Source organism: Ochotona curzoniae, unplaced genomic scaffold (genome assembly GCF_017591425.1).
Source record: "Ochotona curzoniae isolate NIBS_2020 unplaced genomic scaffold, NIBS_Ocur_1.0 contig_3498, whole genome shotgun sequence".
NCBI lineage: Eukaryota > Metazoa > Chordata > Mammalia > Lagomorpha > Ochotonidae > Ochotona > Ochotona curzoniae.
This window is the reverse complement of record NW_024465885.1, coordinates 28,515,884-28,541,206: the sequence shown is the minus strand read 5'-3', so window position 1 is coordinate 28,541,206 and position 25,323 is coordinate 28,515,884. Positions and strand designations below refer to the sequence as shown.

Genomic DNA, 25,323 nt, shown 5'->3' with positions numbered 1-25,323 from the left:
GACAGAGAGGTAGGTCTTTCATCTTCTGGTCTATTCCGCAAATGCTGGTAGGAGCCAGTGAAGCCAGCAGCATCACATAGGTGCAGGTGTCCAAGCACTTGGGCCATCTTCCACTCTTTTCCTAGACACATTAGTGGGGAAAATCTGAAATGAAGCAGCCTGAGTTTCAAACAGCACCCAAATAGGATGCTGCATCTCAGGTGAAAGCTTAATGTGCCATAACACGGCCCGGGCCCTGCATTGGTTTTCATAGTTGCACAATGTTCCATTGTGTGAAAATCATCACTATTTTTATTTTTCCAACAAATAAAGAACTCTGTGCTGAACATGTAAATGATAATTTTTTCAACCATTATTCTGTAATGAACACAACAACTGCAAACATAGCAACTGAACAAGACATGAGTTAAAGTAATGTGGGAAGACTCCAGCAGTTTGTACAAGGTACTTGAGCATCTGTGGCTGTGGATATCCTCAAGGCTCCTGGATCCAAACCCTGTAGATTCTGAGGGACAGCTGTATGAAGATGTATGGCTAAGATAATTTTTCACAAACCCCTGTAGGCAGTTAGTAAGGTTACACAGAAAGTAGAAAGGGAAGATAAAGGAAATGATCGATGGGCTCTAACAATCATCTTAAAATATTTTATTAAAATTATTTTACAATGAGTATATCTTTGAAGCCTGAACACTTCAAATTTCAAGGCTGTTTGTAAACATAATATTGCTTTTATTATTTAAAACTATAATATGAAAAAGCCTTTCCAAATAAATTACTACAAAAAATCAACAATGTTTTCATAAAGATATGCAATCTAACATATATCTCACTAAGATCCGGCCAACAATCAATGTTGCATAGACAATACTGTAGTTTTTTTTTTTAAATCACAAAGGCAAATGTGAAAAATATTGTAAACCATTATTTTAAAATAAAACAGACCTTACTATAAAGATTCCCTTTTGAAAAAAGCAGCTGAGTAATACCCTTTTTAGGATTCCTGTATTATTTCATAAACTGTATAGACTCAACACATATCATGTGTGCATATATGTGTAGTCATCATTCTATAAACATGGGTTGGGCATCAACAGTGTCAAAGGCACTGTGATAGGCACCTCATACACAAAACAAAACCGGACACTGTCTTCAAATTGCCCTTTTGGGAGCAGGGGGTAGGGAGAGAACAGACACAAAGAATGAAAACAGTATGGTCCTGTCGTGGTAAAAATACACATGCAAGGCTAATAAGAGCACAGGAAAGGAGAAGGGGCTGGGGAGGGAAGGAACCTGGGGATTCTTCACTGAAGACATGACTGAAGAACTAAATTACAATCTTGAAGAATGGCATTGGGCACTTTGGGTTATGTGCTGAAGCCCTGCATGAGTACAGGAAAGAAATCTGATTATGACCTGGGAGGGTTAAAAATGAGGGGGGTTATTGTTTTGTGGGCCAGCCAGAGTCAGATCTCTGCTTTTCTCTGTTATCATTAGTCTTCTTCTTTCTCTTCTTTTTTAATGTGATTTCACTTAGGTATTTGTGTGTGTGTGTGTGTGTGTGTGTGTGTGTGTGTGTGTGTGTAATCAACATAAGGTTAAAGTAACTGATTTTTTTGCTTCTGAATCTTGTGTTATTCCAGCTTTTGTTGTCATTGCAAAGAAAAGTCCCTTCTGACGAATCAACTCCTCTGGTGTTCCAAACTCCACAATCCTCCCAGAATCAAGAACAAGCACCCTGAAATGGGTAAAGAATCCAGTTAGGTAACAGTCATTTTTTGTTTTGCTACCAAAAAGTAGATAAATTATTACACGAGTTGTTTTTATACAAATAGAGGTTAAATCAGGAAACAATCATCTTCTAATATTCTTTCAGCATTCAAGACATCCTCTAATCATTTTGGAAAATACCTTCTGTACCGTGAGGGAAAATTTTCTCTCAGTGCAGATGAAATCCATTCTAAGTGGCAGGTAATTTAGTGTACCTCTTACATTTAGTGTCCATCTCCATAGAAATCACTTTGTTTCCACAGAGAAAGCAAACTTACCTGTCTGCATCAATGACAGAGTGGAGCCTGTGAGCAACCGTCAGGATAGTGCAGTCAGAAAACTCTTTCCTGATCGTGCTCTGTACCAAGTTGTCCGTTTCAAAATCAATGGAGGCCGTTGCCTCATCCAAGATGAGAATTTTTGTTTTACGAAGCAAAGCACGAGCAAGGCAGATGAGTTGCCGTTGCCCAACACTGCGAACAAGCGAACAATCAACGAGAGTAATTTGAATTTGCACTTAGGGTAGCCTAATTGTTGCTCCAAAATCCTGCTTATATTGCTACTCATTATTTTTCTCACTCACAATTTCATCATTCTTTTATTCAGGAAATATTTATTGAGTGATTATTATGTACTAGGCACTTACTCATCTTTGTTCTGGGAACAGAGTACTGAAAAAAATAAATAAAGCCAAAGACCTTTGTATAAAGCTTCTAATGGGGAAAGGAGGAAAAAACCCTAATTGATTAAAATTTAGACTAGTAAGAGGAGGCATATAAATGTACAAAAGTGCATATATTATTTTCATGCATTAGGTATAGGTAGATAGCTAAGGTAATAGAGGACAGATGGTAGACAGATTAGATAGATAATAGATGAGATAGACAGATAGATGTAAAAATGAATTTGAGAAAAATTCAAAAGTGCTGAAGGGTTTGGTGCCTAATGTGTAGACGTTAGGGTGGGAGGTAGATTTGCTGAGAAGCAGGGCCAAGTGATTTTCTGGGAGAAGGTATCTTAGCTCAAGGCCTTGGGGAAATGAAGAATAAGCCAAGCAGATTTTCTTTTAACAATCTTGTGTTTGAGGTAAAGAGAGCAATAGATATAACCAGAGCCAACCAGGGCAAAGGCAACTCCCGTAGCAGGAGGTGGAGATATGGATAGGAGAAGGGGGAAAGTGAGAAGCAGCGGAAGCCCTGGGGATAGGTTAGAGGCTCCTAGCTCACTTTCCCCGTATTTCTAATCACACAAAGGAGACTGCCTTAAGATAGCACACAGTGTTGAAGAGGATTAGAATACTAGTCAATTCAGTGGTGCTTTTCAGTCTTTCTTCTTTAAAGCGACCCAACAATGAAATGTTATGGATGCAGCAAAGGAGCTCCCTAGGGGTTTAGGAACCATTTCCCCTTAAGGCCAATTTCAGTTTCTCTTCTCTCTTGTTTTAAAATTTATATTAAAATTTAAAAGTGTCTAGCATTTTGCAATATTCATTCCATATGTAGATATTAAACATGTAGACTAATAAGCTATGTTTTCTTGAAAACAGTGATAGTAGAACACATAGCATGAAACTCATGACAATGATCAGACAGTGAGGAAAGAAGCCTGCATTCTTATTCAGGTGCCTGAAGATGCCTGGCTGGCTCCTAGCAGGGCAGCCTACCTGAGGTTTTCACCACCTTCTGCAATCTCGTGGAGCAGCTTCTCAGGAAGAGACTGCACAAACTCCTTTAAATGACACAATTTCAGTGCTTCCCACAGCTCTCTGTCGGAATACTTGTCTAGAGGGTCCAGGTTCATCTGAAGAGTTCCAGAGAATAACATAGGATCCTGGAAAATAATGTACTCCCCTGTAATCTATTATGCAAGACATAATTACATTAAAAAGCGGAGTCAGAAAATACATGAGAGAAAAACAGAATGCTCAAACAGAATACTGCTATCAAAGTTATTATATGTGAAGGAAGAGAGCAATCTCTGGTTTCACTTTCTTAGACGCATCCTTTGGCAAGCAAGTTCCTAAAATATTTCAGAAATAAGTTAAGTCATAAGTGTTACAGTGTGCACCATCCTGGGTAGCATGTTGCAAATGCATGCCATGCTCCTGTCCCACCCAGAATGTGAATCATGACTTTGCATACCATATTCATCACTGCCCCCCCATGAATTCGCCACTCAGGGGCCATGTCTGTTATTACACCTACAGTCAAAGTAGCACAATATATGCAAGTAATCTGTATTGTTGATGTTACTGCTGCACTTCACACTTTCAAACTGCTAATAACAATAGGAACAACAAAAGCCCAAGGCTCATAGAGGAAAAATGATCAATATTTGGAACCAATTTCTTTGTGTGTAAAAATTTTTTGTATAAACTTTTTTGTGGAAAAATTCTGGTTTTGTATAAAATGCGTATTAAACTATATTGCTATAATTATATATCACAGTCAATTATTTTCTTATTGTGATTAATTTATAAATCAAAAATTTCCAAGATATGTATATATAGGTTAAAAAGACAGTGCCAGGTTTCCACAACTCAGGGATTTGCTGGAGATGTGAGAATGCAGCCACTGAAGACAGGTGGCCTACCGTGACGATTAAATCACTGTCATGTTTCTGATCCTCTTTCTTTCCCTGTTTTTGCTATCAGTAACAACCATCATCACAATGATGATGAGAAATATCATTTACTCAGGTGTATAAATCATAAATATAGTTTGAATATAATATTATCACCACACCAACCCAAAAATATGGAATTTCATTATTCCTATTATTACTTTACTTTCTTTGTGTGCTATTCCTCTTCTCTTTCAGCAGAACATCTTCAAGTATCATTTATGGGCAGTTTTGGAAGGATACTTTTTTAAAGATCTATTTATGTATTTGGAACACAAAATTACAGAGAGACAGAAAGGGAGAGACAGAAGGAGAGAGATCTTCGATTTGCTGGTTCACCCCACAGGTGAATGCACTGGCTGGGGCTGGGCCAGAACAATAGTAGGAATCAGGAGCTCTTCCATATCTCCCACATGGGACCAAGGGATTTGAGTCACCTTCAGCTGTTTTTCCATAGCTATTACCTGGGAGCTGGATTGGAAGAGGGTCAGCTGGGACTTAAAGCATTGTTAAGCAGCGGTTTTAATCTCTATATCACAACACGAACACCCAATTTTACTTTTTAGAAAAGAAAAAAAAATCTCCTGGAAAGTGTGAAGAAAGACTACTGGCAAAACAAGTTTTACCTGTGGAATTATGTTAAGTTTTCCACGAAGATCATGAAGTCCAATAGTTGATATGTCAATACCGTCAATGAAAATTTTGCCTCCTGCTGGTTCCAGGATTCTAAATAAGCAGTTTGACAGGGTTGATTTGCCTGCTCCAGTCCTTCCCACAATTCCAATCTGTAAGAAAATGATGATCACCAGTTCACAATGAGGACTTGAAAACAGAACAGAGCCTTATCGTCATAAAAGATAGGTGTGATGTCAGGTTGGTTGGATGTAATTTTGCCAATGAGAATAACCTTAAATGCTATGGAAAATACAATTTGACTACTGAGGATTCAATATCTTTAGCAAATATGCTCCAGGATGAAACAAACTATTACATCCCACCTCCCCACCCCCTTTGAGGTAATTGTGTTGCCATTTTTCTTGGTTTGAATATGGTGTGAATGTATAGCTCAAGATTCAAGTGTTGCAAGTAAGCCATTATTTGGTAGTAAGAGGGTAAAAACTTGATCTGACTATACAGAGGTGGGGTCTCCTGGCAGGGAGGTGGGGGGGTTAGAATTATAGAAGTTTGCTGTGGATTCTGGTAGATTCTAGAAAGAGGGAGATCAGATAACACACCCAGAGACTCCCTATCTGTTGGCAAGGAACAATTAGTACAGCCTCAGGACTCTGCCAGCAAAAGGACTGTCAGCAGGGATGGGGACTTGAACCTCTAGAACCATAAGCTAAAGGAACCACTTCATGTTTCAAAGGCACCCATCCTCAGGTTTACAGTATAGTAACAAAGATATACCAATGAATCACTTAGCTAGAGATGACCAGGGCCTCCAGGAGGAGCTGGTCATTCCTGATCTGTCCTTGAGCAATCAATGTGTGGAAAAAAGAGACACTGATCATGAGGCACTTCTTTGGAGCTTCCAGATGGGTTCTGTTTCCTCCTTTTCCTTTCCCAAACAAGCAAACACAGGCTGCTGGAAATTTTTGCCAGATGGCCTAGGAAATCCAAAGAAGGTATATTTACTTTCTGTGGTGTATCAAAACAACTTTGTATCAGAGTGATGGAAAGGGGCTGTGGATAGTATTTAAGGATCCTGGGCCACTGGCCAAAATCATTTGCTTCTCTTAAACATCCTTGTGATGGAGTATGTTCCTTTGACCATGAGAAGTACAGAAATCCTTTTGGCTACTGATTCATGCTTTGGTGGTATTCTAGGAACATTAGAAGGAAGGGGGATGTAGTTTGCTTGCCTGAGTAAAAGAATCTCAAATCTAACAAACAAATATACAAATCAGGAAAAAAAAACCCAGAAGCATGTTGAAATAATTGGCATAATCAATATTTGAGAATGCTTTAATTTATTTCAGAGATATTGCAGATTTCAATGCAGTAGAACATTAGAAGGGGTAGAAAGGTGCATATCAAGGATTATAAAGGACCTTTGAGATAGAAAACGTGAGGCACTGCCATTTTTTCTGTTTGATTTTTTAATCTTACATTTGAATAATATCTTTGTTATTAGGGCAATAACATGTCTTTACGAATCATTTTGGAAAAAAAAAGTGAAAATATGGAAGGAAGCAGAAACTTCATCTAAAATTCCCTATCAGATTAATAATTATTATTTATATTTTATTATTATTTTAATGTTTTTATTTTGTTTGGGTTTTTAAAAACCAAAATGGATATATTATCAACAGTTTTATAGGTAGTTTTCAGTAACTAATTCATCTCAAGAATTTTCTTTTATCATAAATTATCTTGGAAACCATGTCATTGACTGTGCAAATATCCTATCATGAATTTGGCATATCTTAAATACCTATTTACTATTGAAATTCAGGTAAAAAAAAAAGTAAAAACGAAGTGTAGCAAAATAACATTTCACAATATTATATGAGACATAGAAGAATATATATAATATAGTATATGATACATGATATATAATATATATTCCTTTATGCAAGGAAAACTTCTACACAGATCATTTTTTAAAAGATCATTTTACAGTGAATGTCATGTTCCACATAGCAATGGACGTATTCAGATACAAGGCAAAGCAAAACATACAAGACAAATATGATACCTTCTCCTCTGCGTGAGTCTGGAAAGTGATGTCGTGCAGTGCCAAACCAAGATCATCTCGATACCGAGCCTGATAATTTACAAATTCCACTACTCCGTTACTGGGCCATTGCAATGGAGGCCTTTTAGGCATAATCCAAGGGGCCTTGAAACAAAGAAGTGATTTTGAAATTATAAGTATGGTAAAAGTAAAATACTTCCTCTTCCATACACACACAAATTTTTCTCATTTCTATAAAAACAAAAGTGAGGATGAATGATAAAAGATATTTGTAGGCATTTGTTATCTGAAAATAGTGTAAACATAATCAAGATGAAAGTTCTCATTGAATTCTAACAGATTCTTCAAGGAGCTGATATTGTGAACAGCAGATTAAACAGCCATCTCTGAGGATTGCTTGCTATCTACAACCAGGTATTTAAGTCCCGCTGCTCCACTTCCAGTCCAGCTCCCTGCTAATAACAAATGCATCCAAGAAAGCAACAGAAAATGGCTTAAATGACTGAACCCCCTACCCACATGGGAGACACAAAAGGAGTTACCCTGGCTTCCACCTGGCCCAGCCCCCGCTGTTGTTATTTGGGAAGTAAAGCCGTGAATGGAAGATCTCATTTCTCCCTCTCTTTCTCTTCCTCTGTCACTTTGTATTTCTAATACAATATGTAAAAACAAAAACAAACAAACAAAAATCTTCTTAGAGAATTTTTAGAGTTAATCTATCTTCCCATCTCCTGTCATGTTATTCAGAAAACACTTTCTAAAATGTTGTCAAGGAGACAATCTGGCATGTAAGCTGAGATGAGAAGAGTGTGTCATCAATTCATTCAATACTGAGAGCTTATAATGTCAGTCGCTGTTTTGATTGCTAAGAGATTCAGCAGTAAGGCAAACAGGGAAATACTCTCTCCTCAATGGAGAGTGCCTGAGTACTTGTGGTGGGGAGAATGAGGATCAATAGTGGAGATATAGAGGGTTAGATGCTGAGAAAGCTTAAGGACCAGGAAATGAGGAGGGTTGGTGAGAAGTGGAGTGTCACCTTAAGTAGGGTAGTTACGAAAAGCATGATTGGACAAATGGGGAAGAAACTACATGAATATCGGTAAAAGGCAACTACGTGGAAAGCAACAGGAGAGGGTGGTGCCAGTCTTTAGAGATGTGACCTTTTGCAAGCATGGGAGGCACCCTCCATATCAAAGTATACATATGACATAAAATGAGGATGATGATCTTGTTAGATATTAGCTCTTGTATATACATACACATACTATATTATCTTCTTACAATTTGATGGAAATACACATGAAAAATGATATAAAGCTTACAAAGGACAGAAAATAATATTTTGTGTTAGGCATCTGTGGGGAGCCATGCAGTTGGGTCAGATAGCATGGGTGTGTGATGAGCACCGCTCCTCAGCAAGGCTGAGAGGAGTTTCTGGCTGTGAGGCAAGGCTGGGCAGAATGTCTCTGGTCAACTCATTGCTGCCTCACCCCATTGTATGGAGACACAGTCACCTTTCTGATGTTTCATAGAATCCTCCTGAGGGTGTTGTTGTTTTCCTGCTAATGTGAAGTGATTCCTGTAACTGGTATGACACCTCAAATTGATCAATCATGTTATGATAAAAACACCTTTAGTAATGTAAGGCTATGACACACAGTTAAAAGTATACAATAGTACAATTGAGCCCACAATGTTTCCAAACATCCTGTTGTGTGTCCACTTTTGTCCTGAAGTTTGCCCTAGTATAAGTAATGTTTTCCTTAAGAAATGGCTTGATAATATCTTGGAATACATGACAATCATGGAGGTACAAAGAGTTTGTTTATCATACACCTCGAACTGTTACAACACTTGATATGACACATTTTAGTTTCTTACCATAAGAAAGCAAAAATATATGGGGCATCTTCTAAAAGGAAACAAAACAAAACTCCCTCAAATTGGCTTAAAATCTCATACTGGCACTTATATTTAGGGAAAGAAAACAGCTTATAAAAATTTCTATCTTTTTTTTTAAAGATTTATTTTTATTATTTTTTTATTGGAAAGGCGGATATACAGAGAGGAGAGACAGAGAGGAAGGTCTTCCGTCCGATGGTTCACTCCCCAAGTGAGCGCAACGGCCGATGCTATGCCTATCCGAAGCCAGGAGCCTCTTCCGGGTCTCCCACGCGGGTGCAGGGTCCCAAAGCTTTGGGCTGTGCTCTGCTGCTTTCCTGGGCCACAGGCAGGGAGCTGGAAGGGAAGTGGGGCTGCAGGGATAGAACCGGCGCCCATATGGGATCCCGGCGTGCAAGGTGAGGACCTTAACCACTTGCGCCACCGCGCTGGGCCCAAAAATTTCTATCTTATATTGGCATTTATATTTAGGGAAAGAAAATAGTTTATATAGATGAAAGGAAGTTTCTTATAAAGGCCCTCTGATTGCCTTGATCCCTTTCACTGCCCTTTAACAAAAGAATAAAAACAATTGAATCAGCACTAGGTGAAGATGACCGTAATTAATGCATGATTTGATTATAAGATTTAGCAAAGAATCTATGTTATATGTTTTTATAAAATCCTTTCATTTATGATCTTTTAATTCTGTATTCTTAATGTTTTAATCAATATTAGTTTGTGTTTAGTAAAAATTGATTTTGATTATAAGTAAACTACTTGTCACTATGTAACTACATGTGCTGCTAACCGTGGAGTTCCTGGCTTCAGCCAGGTGATTGCAGGTTTCTATGAGTAATGGTTTGTTAAAAATGTTTTCTTTGAAATAGAAAAATATTTTTTAGGATTGCTTCTTGCATTTTCATAACCATGATGTAATGAAAAATGAAACAATTGGATGTTGTGCAAAAGCTTGTGATGATTTATGTATAAATAAAGAAGGCAACTTTTCTGAGTTGTCCATTATGAGCATCAAGCCATAGTGGTCCGTGTCTTATCACTTCCTATCATCTCGCCGATCCGCGCATCCTTTGCAAGCTCTCAGTCACCTTGAGCTGGTCTCCTGCAGGCATCACCTGGCAAATTAGATTGAGCATGTAGAATCCAATTCTGGTAGCTAGGGGCTGTGAAGGCAGATTAATGTTTCACGATTTGTATTAGAGGGTAAGGTAAGATCTAGGGAAGAATTGAGAGGAAGAGTCAATGCTCAAGTAGGTAATGGGGATGAAGAAATATGGTAACCATTTTAGAGGCTGTAAAGAACAAGAAGGCAGTGATACCAAGATGTAGCAACCTGAAGCGGTGTTTAATGGTTTGAGAAAAGTAGAGAGACTATCAGAGAGACAACAGCAAGTGTTGTCACTGTTACAGATGATTTGGTTTTATATTTATTTACAAGGAAAAGAAAGGGAGAAATAGGGAGACATAGAGAGAGGTAGGGTGAGAGAGAGAAGGAGAGAGAGAAACCCTCTCGTGTGTGCATTCACTCTTCAAATGCCTGTTACTACCTGCAGGACCGAGTGGCTCCCACATGCTTGGCAGGAACCCAAACGCTTGAGCCTGCTGCTTCCAAGGGTGCACATTATCAGTAAGCTAGACTAGGGAGTGCAACCAGGACTTGCCTTTCAGGATGCAATGCACTGCTTCAGTTTCTTAACAACTATGCAAAATATTGGTACTTATTTTGTGTAGAAGAGGGACATGACTTCCTCTGGAGGAAAGAGGAGCAAAAGGGGAAAGATATCTTCAGGCACGGGTTTAAAAAGACACAAAAGTGTGAGGCATCGCACACTCATTTCCTGCTTGCAGTGTTGGCATCCCATATGGATGCTGATTTGAGTCCCAGTTGCTCCATTTCTAATCTAGTTCCCTGTTAAAGGCCTGGGAAGCAGCAGAGGAAAGCTCAAGTCCTTGGGCTCCTGCACCTACCTGGGAGACCCAGAACAAGCTCCTGGCTCCCAGATCAGCCCCGCTCTGATCACTGCACCATTTGGAGAGTGAACCAAGACATCTCTTTCTCTCTGTCTCTCTCTTTCTCAGTTTGTAACTCTGTCTTTCAAACAAGAAAAATAAATCTTCAAAAGTACGTTAAAATTCAACTCACCTTTGTAATCTGTCCTATTCATGAACAGAACTTGTATGTAGAAGTAGCCCAGATGAGTAAATTATAGAATACCTTCAAATACTGCACTACTAAGTAGTGTAATTCTTTATCCTCATAAATTACAGTTAGGAAGTTTCCTCCTTCTCATGCATGGAAATGTCAATGAATTTTAAAACTGTGCAGACTCTAGGTAATTTTAAGATGACTCTATTATACTTTTTTCAATGTAAATGATCACTAACATGTTCTTAAGGCGTATATCTTATAGCAGCAAAGGACAAATCATTTATGGAATGTCCCAATATAATTTAGCCGCGATTCTGCTTCCATTTTAATGGTATATAAAGTTCTTGTGCATTTTACAGTCATTTTGTTTTTTTGTTTCATTGACATTCTGACTAATAAAAACATGAATTTGGAAATGGAAGTTTTGTCCAAACATTATTTTTGTGTCAGTTTAAGGCTCACTTCTTACCTCTTTCTCGATGTTTGCGTATTCACAAACTCTTTCAATGGAGACTGCATTGGTTTCGATTTCACATGCTTTTCTTACCCAAAAGTTCAGTGAGTGAGTAATCTGGAGACAATGGGAGAAAAAACAAAAATTTAATGCATGTTAGTTGGCTTTTACATAACATAAACTGTATTTTTTAGAAAGCTTTATTTTTCAGAATTTTTGTATTCTTTATCTCTTAATTATTTACACATGATCTTAGCCAAAGGGCCGAGAAGCAATTATCTCTTGATTATTTAACAAATATAGAAGTAAGCCTATGTACACATTCACTCCTGCATATCTTTAATTATATTAAACTCATCTGTATCATGAACAATAGAAGAATATGGCAGAAAGTTAAATTACTGTAGGTGAAAATTGAGATCCTTGCACACAGAAGCTTATCAAGAAGTTCATGAAAAACCTTGTGTTATGAATAAATATCACATACACTAAAAATTTTTTTGCATCAGAAATTTCTTTTGATTCCATTTTTTTTACATACTTGATGTAAAGAATGAAGAATTCTAAGATGAATGGTATAGATGTAAAGAAATGTACAATCTTAGTAAGGCAAAAAAAAAAAAAAAAACCAGTGCAAGAAACACTTGGTGCTTCTTCATCGCTTTTCTTCATAAGCAAGATTCTTCTAGCTTTCTGGCCATTCACAGTTCTCTGTCATGCTCTTTTAAACTCCAGTTCTTTTAAACTTCTCATTCTATCTCCCAATACAGAATCTTCAATGATTCAAGATTAAACTCAATATTGAAGGTTAAAAAGTTTGATAGTGTATAGGAGTTCCTCTTAGGCACAGCCTTATCAGTATTTCTTTTGTTTTGTTTTTAATAATAGCTGTTGTGACCATGTGAAGATCATATCTCACGGCTGTTTTGATTTGCGATTTTTTCATATTTTTCAACCATTTGCATCTTTTTTTGAGAAATGTCTATTCAAATAATTTATGCAATTTTTAATTATAAGTTAGGGGTGTTTTGTACATGCTTTATGCTTTCTCTCCTGGGTGGAAGCTTAGAAATACAGGTCTGAATGTAGAATCCAGATTATGACATGTTGAGAATGGGGTGGTGGCAGGCATAAGGGATCTTGTATAATGGACACTAGAAAACATAGTAGGATATAAAGGAATAAGCTTTGGTATTCTACAACACAGCGTAGTGATTACAGCTAACAATAACCTTGCCTTGCCTTACCTTGCCTTACCTTGCCCCGCCCTGCCTCGCCTCGCCTTGCCTCTCCTTTCCTTTCCTCTCCTCTCCTCTCTCTCTTCCCCTTCCCTTCCTTTCCTTTGTGATCCTTTCTGTCCCTTTTGTTCCCATTATTTCATATTCTATACTCTATAATATATTTATTGATAAAGTAGAAGGGAGACAATTTAAGACTCCAGATATAAAGAAATACTAAGGAAATAGAAACTAATTACTCTGATGTGACAAGTTCATGCTATGTATGTGTAAAATCTCCACATGACTTAAACATGTCCAAGTATTGCATGTTCATTAAAAGAAAAATTGAAAAATCTTTGAACTAGTTTTTTTCTTGAGTTCACTGCAACTCAATTTGACAATGTACCCAGCTTAAACAGATGTGGGGACATTTAAAAGTGTTTATTTAGCTCACCTATGATTTGTATTCACATATTTCACCAGCCTAGCCATAACAATTGGTCTTTTGGTACTACTCCAGCCCTTAGGTACGTGTACTATCTTGCCCTTCTAGAGTCTAAGTTCTGAGTTCTAAAGTGCAACTGACCTCTGAAGTTATGAATACAAAACTGAGGATATGTACTCATATCATTTAGACTTAAATAATATTTAATTGCATCTAGTGGTTTAAGTAATATTTGCCATTTAGCAAAGGTACACAAAACCTTTCATTGAAGTAGTGCTTCATGGTGTAAAACAAAATAGGGCTTATTGGGGGAAAATTGATATTCAGAGAAGAAACAGCATATACATGTTCTAAATAGTTTCCATTATCTCTGTTACACAGGGCAAACTGAATTCCCAGTCCTTGGGGAGCAGGTCTTATCTTTTCAACACTCTATAAATCTATAACAACCACAGGGGAGCAGGTAACTGCTGCGTAATTGTGTAATAGCAGATGCTTCTGGCCCTCCCTAAGCCCAGCCTTGGGTATCTGGCCTTTGCTTGTGAGCTAACTTAAAACCTGCTGAGCCAGTTTGCTTCTGTCACCAAAAGAGAGAAAGAAATGAGCCTCCAGAGCAATCCAAATCTGTCTCCCATTACTTAGCTAATAGAATCTATATTTCAGACAGGCAAAGGAGAAGAGAGCTTAATTAATTGGATTGTAAACATACCATATACCAGAAAAATCATTATTACTTACATTTAGGGCATAGGAGATAGATAAACCAACTATTGCTGAATCTATGGAATTGTCAGCCAGCATAGCAAGCAATGCAGCAAAGAACACCATTAAATTTCCAATGAATTCAAGCCTAACAGCCAACCACCTGCAATATGTAAAACATATTCTGAGGGAGCAAGGAAAAGAAAGCTGAATGCACCTAGTGCCAGTTTGCCTCTGGGAAATCAAAAGTGTACATCGATTGTTGCTTTTTCCTCCTGCCACAGCTCACCTGCAATTCAGTTAAAAACAGCACACTGTCACAATGACAGCTCAACAGATTCCTCTGCCAAAAATATACCTTACTTGTGCAGTTCTTTGCTTTAAAACTTAATCAGAATGACAAAGCAAGAGATAAGAATGCTGGTCAAAATGAGCAAAGGCATTTTCAAAATTTTACTGAGTAAACAATAATGAATTTACTTTCTATATTTCAAATGCTTTTTATATTATATAGTCTCTAAATACTAAAATGTTTTAAACTGTCTCCTAGTATTTTGGTTTTTTTTCTTCATCATGTGAATTATAGCTTCAAAATTTAAAATGTTATATGTAGATATAGTCTACAATATAAAATACTAGACTTATTGTATCATTAGCAGTTCTAGTAGCACCCTGCATATTCTTAAAAAAAATTGGACCTTTGTTTTCATTCACCATGTGAAGCTAAATAAAAGCCTTTGTGTGACTATAAATACATGTGCTTAACTTATAAGTATATTAAATGTGAGAAAACATTTAAGGCTTCCACGTATAGAGGTATTGATATGATTTACCTGTTTGCAATTATGCTATTGTAGAAACAGACCAGATTCTCATTCACCACCTCTTTGTTTTGCTGGATGAATCTCTGCTCATGTCCGAATGCTCTGATGGTAGACACGCCTGCCAAGGTCTCACCAAAGTGGGAAATGACAGGTGAGCGGGATGCTCCTGCCAGTCTTCGAATTTGTCGTGAACTTGCCACATAGTATCTCTATTCAGGAGACACAAAGATCCAATTGGAGAGATGTGGTGGAGAAGAACTCCATGGTTTTGAGACTGTAGGGGTCTTGTACAATGAATTAAAGATTGGCCTTCTACAGCCATGTCCCAACCTTCAGTATCTGTGAACACGGCTGTATGTGGAAGCAGGATAATTATAAGTATAAATTAAATATCTCCAGATGAGATTTGGGTAGAGCCTAAATGGACTAGTAGATGTCCTTACAGGAGAGAGAGGAAAAGTCACAGACACAGGGAGGATGTCTTGTGAAGATGGTGACAGAAATTAGAGAGCCCTGTCACCAAGTCAAGGAAAATATCAGAGCATGGGGAGAAGCACAAGAAGCAAGGAGGAAGCAAGGAGGAAGTAGGAAATAGTCTCCCTCACAGTTTCTAGAATAATAAGCCCTGCCAACATATTAATCTTGAACTTGCTTGCCACAATTGAAACAAGAGAACAAATTCCTGTTGTTGAAGCCACCCAGTTTATAGCACTGTGTTACTAGAGCCTCAGGGAACAAATACCTTCTCATAAAACTGAAAAGCCCTAATTCTACAGAACACATGTGGAATGTAATGGGGGCAACAAACCACTTAGACAACATTCTCAAATGATCACAACCATGCATGTGCCAGGGAAAAAGCTCTGTGTCAGTGACTGAAGCTAGGACCAATCGGATAACCTATAACAGGGGGGAAGCTCAGCAAGAGTACAAACAATAATAGTTTTACACTCAAATATAATTACATAAATCTTTCTTTTTCTCTTCAAATAAGACAAGCACAACCACAATGACAAACTGGCTACTCACTTGGCCACAACTGTATGTTAACTGGGATGTGTATGGTCTGTGGAGAGCTGGAAAGGAACACTGCCCAGGTTACCAGGTCATCATTAATCAGCCCCAGAACACTGTCCTCAACAGCAAATAAAACTCAGATGTCACTCAATCTTGCATGCCAAAAATATTCAGATATGGAATTTTATGTAAAATCTTGTTGGAGTTAACTTCACTTCCCGTTCAGCTCCCTGATTATGGCCTGAAAAAGCTGTAGACAATGGCCCGAAGTCTCAGAACCCTATACCGGCGTAGGAGACTTGAGAGGGGTTCTTAGGCTCCTGGCTTTTATCAGCTCAGCTCTAGCCATTGTGGTCACTTTGGCGAGTGAACCAGTTTTCTGTTAAGGCATACCCTTAACAGAAAGTACTTAGCTGATGGTCTAAGTATTCTGGTCCCTGCCACCCACATAAGAGGCCTCGATTGAGCTGTTTGTTTTTGTCTCTCTCTGTTGGTCTGATTTGAATAAATTCAGTATTTTTTTTTTCAATTTAAAATCATTATATTAAACATGTGTCTTGCTAAGTCTTTTTTTTTTTAAATTAATTACATTGTATTACATGACACAGTTTTATAGGTACTGGGATTCCCTGTACCCCTCCCCTAACCCTCAACTGAACTTGAACTGTGGCTACACAATAAGGTAGAGGAATCCACCATGGGGGGAGGGTTAAATTCAGTATTTTTAAAAAAGAAATTTTGATCTAGATCAATAATTTATCAACTCTCGGACCATCACATAAAATTTCACTTGCAACTTTTGTTTAAAATCAGACATAATTGATGGTTAATATCATCCTTTTATTCCAATGGATGTTAAATATGAGAGTCTCTGCTCCCAGAGAACTTATAGTTTGTTGATTAAGCAGGTGTCTGTGTTCTCCAAAAAATAGCTTACTACTATTTCCTATGCTAGCAATATAATAGTCCAAAACATGGGTAAATCAGGTCTCTGTATTATTTTGGTAGAGCAAATTTCACAGAAAAATATGGAATAAGATCGAGGTCGTAAAGAAAAAAACAATACACAAATAATAGGAGAAAATAAAGAATATATATGTAGTAGAAACAATAATGACAACATAGATAAATCAATGAGAAAGTGATTAACATTTGTGGCATTAGCAGACTAGCCTTCAGTATGAATAAAAATGCATTCCAACACTACATTTGATGATGGGCATATCAGATATTAATACAAACAAAAATCCAATAACTTACTTGTATGGTGAAATAGAAGATGATTATTGGAATAACAGCCACTATGAAGAGTGGCAAGGCTCCGACAATGACCAAGACTGTTCCAATCACATCCAATGTACAGTCCAACCAGGTCCGTAAGTAGTAATGGAAACGCACATCAATTATAAATATATCCTGAAAAAGATGATAGCAAGTCACTTAGTTCCTAAAATCATCATAGTTTAGGATCAGTGAAAAAGAAACATATCATTCACCGAAAAAGGAAGTTAAAAAATTATTTAGTTTTATTGGAAAGGAAGATTTGCAGAGAGAATGAAAGATCTTTCATTTGCTAGTTCACTTCCCAAATGGCTGCAATGACTGGAGCTGAGCTGATCGGAAGCCAGGAGCCTAGAAATTCCTTCAGGTTTCCCAAATGAATGCAGGGACTTGGGATCTTCTGGACTGGTTTCCCAGACCATAAGCAGGGAGCTGGACAGGACATGGAGTAAGCCAGGACACAAGTTGGTGCGCATACAAAATCCCGGCACCAGGAGCTGAAGGATTAGCCAACTGAGCCACCACACAAGCCCAAACGATAATAGTTCCCAGAAAAGTGGGAAATGTTTACTTATGTGTGACACTTTTATGATTAGTAAGTCTAACTACACAGCCTTTTCTCTTTGCTATTTATTTTTCTGCTATAGTCAATTGTAACAAGAGGCTCTCATAATAATAAAGTGATCGTCTATGAACATGTAATTTGTATTTTCCAATGATAACTATATAGCAACTAATTATACAAAGATGTCTGTAAAAAAACAAAGTAAATGCAAAACCTTAGATTCTAGTAGGTGGAGTTTTCAAATCCAGTGTGTGATGCACTGGGCTACTTCTATGGTACTGCCCCCATAAAATGAAGATCTAATCCTAATTGTACCTACATTAGGGCTCCAGGATACAAGAATGAACCCACAACAAACTGACTGACAGTCTCTTACATGGTTGGGAGACACTCCAGTGGCAGGGTGATGGATTTGGAAAAATTCACGAAAGACAACGATTGTGAACTTGGAGGGATGTATAGAGGGAAGTAGAAGAAGCTTGGGGGAAGGGGAAGGGAGAGCCCAATGCCAACTAAATTATATCAAAAACCAAATAATTGAAAAATGTATCAAAAGCTTCCAGGTCATTGTTATCCCTTAAGTATGTGCCCAGTATCCTTCTTGGGGAGCCAGATCATACCCATAAAGAAAAATTACATAATTTTTCCTTACAAAATCAGAAACTGAAAGATGAAGCAGAAAAGAGGCAAAAGATGATCAAAAGAGGCAATCAGATCTAGTTGTGTTACAAGGTCTGACCAAAGGGATTCCAAGGAATAGGAGAATAATTACTAGGTGCAGAACAAAATGGATACAGAGTACAGATAGAATTTTATTAACTCTGTTTTGCTTTTCCTTTGATATTTGGTTTACTAAATAATATACTAAATAACAGTCTCTTATTCATATGTAACTTTCTGTTTACAATTTGTTTTCTAACATTTCCATTTTCCCAAGATCAGCCATTTGAAATGTCACTGTATAAAAATATAAGGTCCCAGTAGGAAATGCTCACTGGATGCTGGAAATTAAGCTATTCTATGAGTTTTAAAAACCATGTCCACATTGGTAAAATTAAGAAGGCTTAATATCCCAGCGAGATTTTATTATGACATATTCATGCCTTATCTTCACTTTCTTTCATACACTTCAAGTTTATTTTTTATATATAGATACATATATGTATTAACATATCTTGATATTGCGTGCTTGTGCTACGTAATATAGAAGGCAATAGAGATATATGATTATTGAGAAATAATATTACATATAAAAATTGTATTACAGAAATATATGATTGTTGAGCACTTGAAATATTCCTACTGCAAATTGAAATATGCTATAAGTTTATTAGAGGACTTCCAAAAACTTGTGGAAATGTGAATTATGATACAATTATGCATGAATTTCAAAATTTTTTTTCACAAAATAAATTTACCTTTTTAGATTCATTTTCATACATTTTAACTTGCTTTTATATAACAAATTAAATTTTAAAAACTTTTCATGAGAAGGATATGAGTACATAACAACTTTATATTGATGACACTTTAGAGTCCTCTTTTGGCTTTTTTGTGTCACATAAATTATAATGATAACAGTTTTCTTTTATGATGGCGACTGACAATTCAAAACAACCTGTTGTATTGTATCTCTATTTTTGATATTGCAAACCCGACGCCATGAGGAAATCCCTTTGGGGGAGCAGAAACACTGAAAACTTAAGAAAAAACATTTCCAGAGTCTGGATGTCTTCATATGGACTTTGAATTATTTTTTTACTTCTTGGTCTAATTCAGTGATTCCTAAATGTATAAATTGCAGACTGCAAAATCTATGTACTTACGTTCTCTGAGAAATTTTCAAGGATTCTTGCAGCTATATGTGTAAGATATGATGATATTATAAATAAAATTGCAAATATCAAAGACTTATAAATAAGTTTGAGAATATTTGTACTAAACACAAATTCACCTTTCTTGACTGACATTTTTATAAGTGGGATTATAGATAAATGTGGGTCACGACTTTTATATGTGGCTTTAAAAAATTAATATAAAAGAACCAAATCTCATGTATTTCATATGCACAATTGTAAGAATTTAAGCATTCTTGCCTATCATTCTTCCTATCTCAACCTCTCTCTTCCCTTCTTTCGACCCTTAACAATTGCAAAAACATAATTTCAGTCCAGTCTATACTCACAAACGTAACACACCACTTACCTTGGTGAATCGACTAATGATCTGGCCTATGGGGTTGGTTTCAAAAAACTGGAGTGGGAGATGCAGCACATTATTCAGCAGCTGAGAATACAAGGTTCTTGAGGCAGCCAAGGATCCTTTGCTGAGAACGTAGGCTCCAGAGCAGACAAAAAGACCTAAACATGAATTACTTCCAGGGTCAGAGTAGCAGCTTAATGAAATGTTGTGCTTTATTCTTAAAACTTGCAACAGCATTTTAAAATTTAAAACCTGACAACCTATGGAATTGTACCATACATTTAAAAAAAAAGTAGAAGAAACAAAAAAAGACATAGAAAGAGAGAAAAGGAAGGAAGGAAGGAAGGAAGGAAGGAAGGAAGGAAGGAAGGAAGAAAGAAAGAAAGAAAGAAAGAAAGAAAGAAAGAAAGAAAGAAAGAAAGAAAGAAAGAAAGAAAGAAAGAAAGAAAAAGAAATCCCAAAACTAAAAGTGTGTGTAATTGTGGACCAATGCCCAAAAAGGTATGTATAAATATATATATATATATATATTTTTTTTCTGTTGGTTTATCAGGTTGCCAGCTCACAGTATTTTTCTTTTCACAGTTGTCTATTTTAGAGAAATGCATAGCTATAAGCAGTCAACCTGACTTACAGACTTTCAGGATCCATTATTCTCATGATGTTTGGAGGGACAGTGTGGTGGCTAGCATTATTGTTAAACAGTTCAGTTTTTTCAGATTCACACTTCACAATGAAGTTGCACCTGCTGACCCCTTTGTGACTTATGGTTGGATTCTGGAAAATGAACCGAGATATGACACAAGACATTTCCAGATCCGAGCTGATGTCACGTTTGCTCCAGCTGCTATTCTCTTTGTGTAATCTCTGCCAACGTTTAAATGTTGGCTTGATTTCTCCTACCACTTGAGATCCTAGGGTTGGCAGAGTTCCTTTCCTGACCTAATGGGGAACATGTGATATGAATTAAGAAAACTGTTTTTGGTGTTTTGATGCATGTACTTCTGAGATTTGATTGGTGGCAGGCTATATGTGCATTTTTATATTTATATACATTTTAAAGATTGACTTATTTGAAAGGCAGAGTTGCAGAGAGAGAGAGAGAAAGAGAGAGAGAAAATGAGGGAAGTTTTTCATTCATTATTTACTCCCCAGTGGCTACAATGGGTGGAGCTGAACCAGTCTGAAGCCAGGAGCTGGGAACTTCTTCCAGGTCTCTCACATGGGTGGCTGCTTTCCTATGCACATTACCTTGTAGTTAGATGGGAAGTAGAGGAGCTAGGACTTGAATCAGCACCCATGGGGGATGCTAGTGGCAAAAGTAGCAGCTTTTGCCTATTATTCTATGACACTGGTCCCTATATTCCTATAAATATAGATTTATATATTCAAAGACACATAAAACATTTTACTTTTTTTTACAATCTGATTTGTAAAAAAAAATAGGTTAGAAAACTCGGGTTGTGTTTAGTATATAATTCATTTTCAAATTTAATTCTACATCTTGGGCTTTTATAATTGGAATTTATGATGTCATACCTTACACATAAGTAAAAGAATCCTTGAAATTTTTCCATTAACTGTAGGATACATATGTATATGTGTGTGCCCATAAATTTTTCTGTAACTTCAGTGGAAGAAATTAGAAAACAGTTCTTTATTCATCCTGAGAGTATTATTTGTAAAAATATGACAAGTAAAGGATAAGTTCAAAAACAACTCTCCAGAAATTGTTGGAAAAAGACATATTTTGTTACTATTTAAATAGTAACCCTTATCACCTTACATTCTCTTACCTATCTTATGTTTGTAAATAATATCACCTACTTCTATTTACTGATTTCTCAGTGTTAAATATCTTCAATTATTATTATCCCTTCTTTCCCCACATTTCTCTTTTTCTCTTTCATAATATTCATGAAGTTTAGTACATTTATAATGCATGTATTACTGGTTTCCACATCACCAGCTTTCTGTGCATTGGACCCTTAGCTTATTCCCAATCACTTTAGTAGCTGGCAAATCTTTTTTTTTTTTTTAAATATACTATTCTGCTAGTTCCCTGATCCTATTTATCTTTCTCCTCCTTGCAATTCAAAATGCTTTCTTAAAATCCCTTCTTATTACTCTAAATTATAATATCTTTTGGAATAGGCATTTGTGTTTCATTACAGTTACTATTTTAACATGGTTTGTTCTTTATAATTTTCTTACACACTTATTGAAACTTTTTTAACATGAGACTTGAACTCCCTAAATTTTTACTTTTTCTTCTAATCTTTCATTTTTCGTGTCTGTTTTTGATGTACCTTTGGAATAATTCCTTCAATTTATGTTCTTGTGACATCCTTCTAAATCCCTCACATTGTCTTGTTCTCTGCCTAATTTATGGATGTAATATATTGAATCTCTGAAAATATTAATTGAACTATGTCAAGCTTATCTTCTATTCCATATATGATTTCTTGACTTCTGGGTTCCTTTGCTCCATTAGTTGACTCAAAACTGTTAGCTTGATGAAGTGAATTCATCATCAGTTTAAGCATCTGAGGCAAGGTGACTTAATTAATTAATATACTTTATGTGGATTTTTTCAGCTATTGGTTACATTAATTACTCCCAACATGTCTGTGTCCTTGAATGGAAGGGTTTGTTGCAGGCTCAGCTTCAGCGGAAGGGTGGGTCCGACCCTGGCTGTTAACATACTGGGATCCATATGTGTATGTTGAGGCTTCTCCAAACTCACAATCAGGGACCTTTCTTCTCTGCAGTCACATATGCCAGAAAGCTGTTGTTCCTCCCTCCCTTCACCCTTCCCTTCTTTCCTTCCATCTCTCCTTCCATCCTTCTTTTTTGAAAACAAAGCAAAAACATTGTTGTCATAAAATACGTATGGAAAGCTCAATCCCATACTTTTAATTGTATATTGACCTTCTGTATTAGTCATAGTAGGTCTTTGAAATCAACATGAAAGCATGCTGCTTATAAGATAAAGAGGTAAATTGAGTAGATTGTTCACTCACCCCAGTCACAGGAATGCAGCAGGACAGTAAAGGAGATTGAGGCAAAATTGGAATCTGAAATTTAGCAGACAAAGAGAGAAAAAGAGAGAGGAACAAAGCACAGGGCTTCTCCCCCAGCTCCCTGGCCAGACAGGGTGTCATCTTGCCAGGAACAGATACACACAAAATACCACGACTTCTGCCACCTCTGCAGATTGGCAGCCCTTAGGATGGGAGAGTGGCACTGCGTTTAAATCCACAGTAGAAAACAGATTGTGGCCTCATGACTCCTTTGTTGAAATTGTAACCCACATTACCTCCTTCTGTCCCCGAAAGTATCAGACCTGAGCTGCTGCAGTACAGAGACAACTACGTTCCATTCTATTAGGGAACAGTAAGTAGCCTGCCCAGTGCTATCACGATTAAATTAAAACATCTGTAAATTACCAATAGCTGACACTAACATTAACTACTGGGTTATTCTCCTAAATATAATAAATGGAAAATATACACATTTGAATTATTCTCAAATATTTGAAAAGCCAACATATGACACATCTTCCTCGCACAGGCATATGGATGGAAGGACAACATCTATGACAGTTAACACAGAAATCCCAATCTCTCTGATCTAATGCTAAAGAGCCTTTTACTCCCATCTTCAGATTAAATAAGAAACACAAAAATGAACGGAAAACTTCTGTTTGTTTCTGTAAAAAAAAAGGCATGATTTATTTGAAATATCATGATGCATATGCTTATGTCTGAATCAGTGATATCAGAAAAAGAAATTAAAAAGCAGCTAGATTTTTTTTTACCTTGTATCAATCCCAAGACTCCATAGATATTGAGGTTTTTGCTTCTAATTTTCTTCCATTCTGTAGCCTCCTTCATGTGCTTTGCTTCCTTTGCCCAGGCACTAAGCCATAGATTCTGTCCAATGCCCATCAGATGCTTTCCCAAGAGAATGACCACGATCAGCCATACCCAGAGCCAGCCAAAGGCTTGCAGGTACTTGAGAATGATGGAAAGCTTCACCTAAAGGTACAATTGGTACAAGCATTAGAAGCGCTAAGAAATACTATAATGTGACATGCCATTTTTGAATAAGATTCATTCCTGATTAGCACCATTTATACAAAAAGTGTACCACTGAATTTTAAAGCTATACTTTAAAATAAAACAGATTAAATTTAAATAGTACTCCGACATTTCCTAATTCTTGTGTTCTTGGTCAAAATACTAACTCCTCTTGGCCTCAATTTACTCATTTATAGCCTGAAATAATAATGGGCCCGGCGCAATAGCATAGTGGTTAAATTCCTCGCCTTGAACACGCCGGGATCCCATGTGGGTGCCAATTCTAATCCCAGCTCTCCACTTCCCATCCAGCTCCCTGCTTGTCGCCTGGGAAAACAGTCGGGGACAGCCCAAAGGCTTGGGACCCTGCACCCCCATGGGAGACCAGGAAGAACTCCTGGCTCCTGGCATTGGATTGGCTCAGCTCCAGCCGTTGTGACTGCTTGAGGAGTGAATCATTGGACAGAAGATGTTCCTCTCTGTCTCTCCTCCTCTCTGTATATCTGCCTTTCCAATAAAAATAAATACATCTTAAAAAATAATAATAGGAGCCTCCTTACAAGTGTCTGTAAAATATCAAGCATTACTCTAAGCACTTCAAAGAAGTAAAAATTTATGTAAGTAGCAATCACTAATTATATAGAGATAAGATATGCAGCAATTTAATTTTCAAACTTTTTATAGTAACTTCCTTCAAATTAAAAAATCCATATGACATATCAATAATGTAATATTTTATATTTCAATGATTAATAACAAGCAACATTAATTCTTGTGATACTTACACCGCCAACAGGGATCTTTTCTTTTTTCACTGAGAACTGTTTCCTTTGATCCAATGAGGGTCTTATAAAGCAATACAACATTTGTATTTTAGATTTTAAATGAACCAAATATTTTTTTAAAGTTATACGGTCCCAAGAATTTTACTGTGACTTCTACTTCCTTACCTTAACAAAAACCTAATTTGCTCAATTGAGAATGTTACTCCTTGAGTATTATCAAAAAGAAACTAGCTATCAAATAATTTAAAGTCAGGACATTATAATCTGATTTTTCTGTTTCTTATTAATGACTGTCCATCAGGGTCAAGGCAGGTTGGAGGATCATTTAAGTAATTCCATGAAACTATATCATACTGTACTTGTTTCCTGGTATATCAATAAATCATATTCAAACTCTGCTTTTCTACCTCATTCTGCTATGATCCTGGATAATGCCATAGCTTACACAGACAACTATGTGAAACTCAAATTCCTCTGACTTCATGATCTCCACATACCCATGGCAGTTTATCTGCATTCAGCTTTGGCGAAGTACGCTCATGACCTACAATCATCAGTGTTATCACCAGGAACCAACCACCTGTGCACCCTCAAGACTTCATATT

At 36.9% G+C, this 25,323-nt stretch overlaps 1 protein-coding gene across 4 annotated transcripts in view; it reads right to left on the bottom strand.

The window, feature by feature from the left end:
- Positions 1-301: 301 nt before the first annotated feature.
- The window catches only part of LOC121156755 (multidrug resistance-associated protein 1-like), a 76,528-nt gene continuing 51,506 nt past the window's right edge, over positions 302-25,323 (bottom strand). For 3 of the 4 annotated variants that reach the window (XM_040980634.1, XM_040980636.1, XM_040980637.1), the window contains 12 exons: positions 24,719-24,779; positions 23,672-23,891; positions 19,855-20,009; positions 17,064-17,219; positions 14,796-14,995; positions 13,999-14,125; positions 11,611-11,712; positions 7,091-7,234; positions 5,016-5,174; positions 3,431-3,597; positions 2,046-2,240; positions 302-1,735 (listed from right to left, as the gene is read on the bottom strand). In XM_040980634.1, coding sequence (XP_040836568.1) covers positions 1,585-1,735; positions 2,046-2,240; positions 3,431-3,597; positions 5,016-5,174; positions 7,091-7,234; positions 11,611-11,712; positions 13,999-14,125; positions 14,796-14,995; positions 17,064-17,219; positions 19,855-20,009; positions 23,672-23,891; positions 24,719-24,779 — 1,837 coding nt within the window. In that variant the 3' untranslated portion in view covers positions 302-1,584. The remainder of the gene's footprint in view (positions 1,736-2,045; positions 2,241-3,430; positions 3,598-5,015; positions 5,175-7,090; positions 7,235-11,610; positions 11,713-13,998; positions 14,126-14,795; positions 14,996-17,063; positions 17,220-19,854; positions 20,010-23,671; positions 23,892-24,718; positions 24,780-25,323) is intronic. The other variant, XM_040980635.1, reaches the window with a different exon arrangement.